This window comes from Hyaena hyaena, unplaced genomic scaffold, assembly GCF_003009895.1.
Source record: "Hyaena hyaena isolate Hyena2069 unplaced genomic scaffold, ASM300989v1 scaffold_2639, whole genome shotgun sequence".
Taxonomy (NCBI): domain Eukaryota; kingdom Metazoa; phylum Chordata; class Mammalia; order Carnivora; family Hyaenidae; genus Hyaena; species Hyaena hyaena.
In genome coordinates, this window is record NW_024083226.1 from 14,393 (window position 1) to 20,878 (window position 6,486).

At 45.6% G+C, this 6,486-nt stretch overlaps 1 protein-coding gene across 1 annotated transcript; it reads right to left on the bottom strand.

Moving 5' to 3' along the window:
- Window positions 1-5,526: 5,526 nt before the first annotated feature.
- LOC120227620 (olfactory receptor 2S2-like) lies at window positions 5,527-6,486 on the bottom strand. The gene has a single exon (XM_039225700.1). It carries the CDS (start codon window positions 6,484-6,486, stop codon window positions 5,527-5,529), a length of 960 nt encoding a protein of 319 aa, XP_039081631.1.

Below are 6,486 nucleotides of genomic sequence, written 5' to 3' on the forward strand. Positions count from 1 at the left end.
GAGGTGGAGGGGGTACAAATGTGCCCAGCAGAGAACCAGTGATCACACCCAGAGGTGTGCCCCATTATACAACCATGGGTTTCACTGTCTTTTCTGTGCAAGCCTATGACCCTTTCCCATCTCTCTCAACACAGCACAGGAGGGTGTTCCCATCAGCTCAGAGCAGGCCCACTCTGGGTGCTCCACCATGAAATTCTGCCCCAGCTTATCTCCCCTTCCTCCCAGTGGCTCTCCCAGACCCTCCAGAAAATGAAAAGTAAAAATTACAGACAGTACCACAAGCAGGATTCCATAGTGACAAGGATATGCTGTGATTGCAGAGGCCAAGGACAGTGGCACTGGTGAGAAGCCATATTGACTATTCCCATCAGCTAAGGGTGTGCACACAGAAGTGTCTGCCCGTGAACGATGTGCCATGGGCCTGAGTGCTGCATGGGATTTGTCCCACGTGAGAACTACAGCCATTTAAGTGCCCAGTTGGAGAAGTACTGAATGAAAGCTGCTTCTACTGGAATGAACGAATGGCTGAAAGATCTTGTGCATGGAGCCAGAGCTTGGGACCTGCCTCTGCCTGTGACATGGGTATTCTGGGTAGCTTGAGCGAGTCCCTAAGCCCCAGTTTCCCCATGTGCTTTATCTAGGCTGAACAAGTGCGTCCCTGGCAGAGGCATCCCAAATCTGTCATGGATTGGTCAGCACCCTCCTCAGCAGGCATGACACAGTCTTTGGTGAAGTGACTTCCTGATCCTTTGGGTGTATGGCATGGGCTGTTTGTGTGTGTGCGCACGCATTGCTTCACTCATGAAGGGGAGATCTGAATGCTTGGTCTCCTATGGAAATATGGCTAGGAGGAAATAGGGCTGTCTTAGGTGCTAGAGGAGACTCAGGATGGATGAACACCAGGAACCCTGACTCCAACAGCCACGGATGGGCTGGAGTCCGTCTGGGATAGTGAGGAAGGGAAGAGAACACCATGTTGTCAAGAGCCCCATACACTGTCATCTGTCCTCCAGGAAAGCAGAAAAAGGAAAAACCTGGAAATCCCACATAACTCAGCAATTTTCCCACCTCTGGAGAAAAAAACCTAAATCGATGAGTGTAGAGTTAGTTATCTCTCAATAAAGGCATTTATCACAGCCATATTTGTGAATGAATATAGGAAACAAAATAACTGTCTACCAATAAATACATAATGAAACTGTTTCATATATTAGAATATTAGACATTAATAGAATATTAGACATAATAATAATAGACATTAAAGTTAAACTTATAATTTTTATACTATTACATCATTACACTACCATGATAACTTGAAAGGGAGATGACAAAATTGTACACACTGACATGATCTCAATTAGTTAAACAATATATGTGGATAAAAGTGACTCAAAAGAAATTATAGAAAAATCACTATGCGAGGGGATTCCTCTTTTACCTCTTCAGTATTATCCAGTATTCTAATACTGTGGGACCAAATTGTATTTGGGAGAAAAAGTCTTAGTACGATAATACCGCCCCCCTCACTTACCGATATTTTGCATTCTGAAGTTTCACTTCCTGCCCCGCCACCACCTCCAAGTGTGGTGTGGAAGCAGAAGGTGGTCTTTCTGAGTATGGTCAGGTCAGTAGTAGCCTCACAACGCCTAGGCCACTCACCTCACTTCATCTCGTCGTGTGGACATTTTATCATCTTCATCATCTCAAGAAGAATGGGGAGGGAGGCGTGCAGCATAATAAGATACTTTGAAAAAGACCAAATTCACATAACTTTTATTATGATATTTTGTTACAGATGTTCTGTCTTATTCTTGGTTATTGTTAATGTCTCACTGTGCCAGATTTATAAATTAAACTTTATCGTAGGCGTGTATGTACAGGAAGAAACAGTACACACAGGGTTCAGTCCTACGTGCAGTGTCAGGGATGTCCTCGGGGACTTGGGATGTGCGCCCCGTGAATAAGAGGAGACTACTGTAGCTATCGGAAGAAGGTAGGAAAAATGGAAAGAACTAGCCCCGGACTGGGAATCAGACAGGCAGGGATGGGTCCCAGTTTGCTGTCTTGCTTAGTCTCTGACCTCAAGGAAGGCTCAGTCTTCGGGGAAGTCTCAGCAGGATGGGGGTGGGAACATGGCTGCCTCCTTCCCTGGGCTCTGGGCTCCTCCCCAGGAGGACGGAGCAGCAGTGTCAGGCCAGGGGCCTGGTCACTGGTCAGCTCTGTAGAGCCTGAGGGACTGGCTGGGCTTAGCCTCGGCGGCTCCTCCCCGCCCCAGCATCTGCTGCTCACAGTCAGTCGCAGTGGCAGGTTCTCAGAGCAGAGGCAGGGTGAGGAGGAAAGTCCACCTTTGGAAAATGGTTGGCAAATGTCATGGCCACCACCTCTGTCCCCACCACAGCCGAGTGCTCCCCACCTGCATCCTGCTTGCAGCCACTTCTGAGTCCCCTCACCCCAGACCCCGTTCTCAGCTCCACACAGTGCCCTGCGCCAGACCCTGATGCCAGAGAGAGACCCCAGACTCCCCTGCTGGATTTCCTTTACCTGTGAGACCCTCTTTCTTCTTCTCCCCCGTAAGTCCTCATGGGCACGTTAGCCTCTGCTGGTGTTTCTCTCCCATCCTTCCTCCTAGCTGTGCAGGCTGACCGGGCGTCTCAGGTGCAGACGCTTCACGGAGAGCTCCTGTCCTCTTGGTCCGAGGCCCAGAAACCCCAATGGCACATGTTCCCCAGCAGTGGCAGGAGTCCTCGAGCAGCAGCTGTGAGCTCCTACAGGGACCCTGTTAGTCCCAGAAGCAATTTAAAGTTTGGAACGTCAAATGTGCGCGGGGTACAGGCCCTAAGCATAGCTGGGGCCTCCAGGGACCACACCCCCGTCCAATTAGAGGTAACAACGCAGCCGTGGTCAAGTGGGCATGGGCAAGAACATACAGATGCGGGCTTCCTCCTGAGCATTCCCTGGGGTCTCAGAGAAGCCAGCACTCGATTCAGGGACAGCGTACCTCGTCCCCACGTTGAAGTCCTAGACATGCAGAACGGGGAGGCAGGATAATGTCTAACAACAACAGCAACAGCAGCAGAAGAATTGGCTGCATTCGTTGAGCGGCTTCCACGTGCCAGTCACTGTGACGGACACTTCACAAGCATTAGTTTTAACATTTTCTCCACTTCCCCTCCAGGACATGTCATTTCTTGAGCCTAGGCATTCTGACAGGTGTGAGGTGGTATCTCATGGTGGGCTTAATTTGCATATTCCTGCTTATTAGTGATGTTGAGCGTTTTTTTTTTTTTCATGTGTCTGTTAGCCAGTTGTAGACCATCTTCAGAGAAATGTCTATTCAGATCACCTGCCCTCTTTTAATCAAATTATTTGTGGGTTTGTTTTTTTTTTCCGGTGGTGAGTTTCTTGTGCTCCTTTTTTTTTTTTAAGCTTTTTTAAAAATCTTACTCAGTTTTGAGAGATACAGAGACAGAGCACAAGCATGGGACAGGCAGAGACAGAGGGAGACACAGAATCTGGAACAGGCTCCAGGCTCTGACCTGTCAGCACAGAGCCCGACAGGGGTTCAAACCCACAAACTGTGACGTCATGACCTGAGCCAAATTCGGCTGCTTAACCAATGAGCCACCCAGGTGTCCCTATGTGTTCTTTATATATATTGAATATTAACTGTATATATTATCAAATATATTGTTAGGAAATATTTTCTCCCATACAGTGGATTAACTTTATGTTTAGTTTATTGTTTCCTTCACTGTGTAAAAGCTTTTTAGTTTGATGTAGTTCCAAGAGTTTATTTTTGCTTTGTTTCCCTTGCATGAGGAAACATATCCAGAAAAATGTTGCTAAAGCCAATATTCAAGCAGTTGTTGCCTATATACTCTTTAGGAGTTTTATGGTTTCATGTCTTTGATCCATTTTTATGTTATTTTTGTATATGATAAAAGAATGTGGTCCAGTGACATTCTTTTGCATGTAACTCTCCAGTGTTCTCAACACCATTCATTTTTTTAATGTTTCTTTATTTATTATGAGAGAGTGAGCGCGTGTGAGTGGGCAAGGAAAGAGAGACAGGGAGAGAGAGTATCCCAAGCAGGCTCCTCTCTGTCAGTGCAGAGCCCAAAGTGGGGCTCGATCTCACTAACTGTGAAATCATGACCCAAACCAAAGTCGGATGCTTAACCGACTGAGCCACTCAGGCACCCCACCTTTCTATATTCTTTTTAAATAAGTCTGTCAATGTTCAAAGAATTAAATATATAAGTTTCCCCAAAACTGCTTCTATCCATCCACTACCATCTCTGAAACTCATTCATTTTGGGTCTATTGGTTCAGGATAGGAACCATGTCTTGCTCATTTCCTCATGATACACAGTGCTTTGCAGCATTCATGATACTACTACTACTACTACTACTACTACTACTACTACTACTATTTTGTATATCTGTTGTGCTTATCATAAATAAGCACTTTATAGTATCTTATTTGTAAAAAGTCAAGTGGTTAGGTTTTAAAATATGAAGAGATAGATAGGGTAAGCAACCTGCCCAAAGTCATAGGTAAGAAAATACTTCCCAGTTTTTATTGTGATGAGTTATGGAGGCTCAGAAATGCTACAGATTATACACCTCTTGGATATTCACAGTATGGGTGAGCATATTAAAGACTTTGAGAAGTCCTGGAACAAAGAAATATGTCAAATTTTAGGCTGCTAAAGTCTTCAAATATATTTAGCCTCTGTCTATCTATTTATGTATCACCTTTCTCTCTCTCTCTCTCTCGTCTTTCTTCTGTATTTTCCTTCCTTCCTTCCTCTCTCCGTTCCTTTCTCCCTCCCTTCCTTTCTTCCTTCCTCTCTTCCATTTCCAGAATCTGAGTATTATCTAACCAAAAACTAGCTTTTCTACTAAGAATTGTATAAGTGGTAAACATCAAAATCTAACTTTATTCTCCTTCTTGAATTTAAATAGCAGTATTTCATAATGTGAAGTGCATTGAGAAAAAATAGCCTCAATTTTCTCATAGCTGTAAAGCAATTCAGTTTATCAGACTATTATTTCCACCCAAAAGATCTCTCTGTGGAGACCTTGTCTTTGTTTCCTCTTAGTATTTCAGGAAAACTGAACCTAATAACGACAATTTCCACTTCTTCTTGTTCCTCTGGCTGTCCTAGGGAGTCCAGCAGAGATGACAAGTTGCTGTGAGAACCCTCTCTATGTACTGACTCTGTAGCTCACACACTGTACAGGCCATTCAGCTTGCTCTAAATGTCCTGTCACCTTGGTTTTTCTGTGTATTCAGAATGTCTTTGGACACAACATTAGCAATTTATTGTCTAACATCTGTTGAAGCACTCAGATATTGGACTAAAACTCAAATGATACAATCTGAAAAGTTAACACATTCCCTGAAAATGGACGTAAGGGCAAGAGATCATTTCAGTTAGTGTGACCTGGCTTGTGAGTGGCAGCTGTAATGATCAAAACCCATGATCCACAAGATAGTAACCCCAGAGAACCCCTCCTCCATCACTGACTGAAGTATTTCAGAGCCACCAGGTTCCTCACAGCAGCCTTTACGTCCTTGTTCCTGAGGCTGTAGATGATGGGGTTGAGCATGGGGGTCACCACCCCATAGAAGAGAGGGATGAGCTTGTCTGAAAGGTCCTCTTTGTCTGCCCTCTGGGGATCCTTAGACTTGGGCTTCCAGTACATGACAAACAAGGTCCCGTAGAAGATGACCACCACAGTGAGGTGGGCAGAGCAGGTAGAAAAGGCCTTTTTCCTCCCATCAGCAGAGGGGATAATCAAGATGGTAACAATGATGAAGAAATAAGAAACAGAGATGAACAAAACTGGGACCCCCAGGAAGATCACATAAGACACCACCATGCTAATCACATTGATGGTAATGTCAACACAGGCCAAATTCAGAACAGCCAGGATCTCACAGCCAAGGTGGTTGATGACATTGTTCCCACAGAAGGGCAGCTGAATAGTCAACGATGTGTGTACCACAGAAGCAGCTCCACCAATTGTCCAGGAACTGACAACCATGGACACATAGACAGACTTGCTCATGACCACAGGGTACCTAAGGGGGTTACAGATGGCCACATAGCGATCAAATGCCATCATGCCCAGAAGCACACACTCTGTGGCACCCATGGTAAAGGAGAGGAACATCTGCAAAGCACAGCCTGAGAAGGAGATGGTTTTCCTGGGAGTGAGGAAGCCGTCAAGGAGTAGAGGGAAGGAGGTGGTTGTATAGCAGATGTCCAGGAAGGAGAGGTTCCACAGAAAAAAGTACATGGGCGTGTGCAGGCGGGAGTCAAGGATGGTCACCAGGATGAGGACCCCATTGCCCAGCAGGATCACCAGGTACATCAACAAGATGAGCACAAAGAACATCTTCTCCAGCCTCGGGTGGGCAGAGAGTCCCAGGAGAATGAACCCCACCACGGGGGAAGACCAATTGGCTTTTTCCAT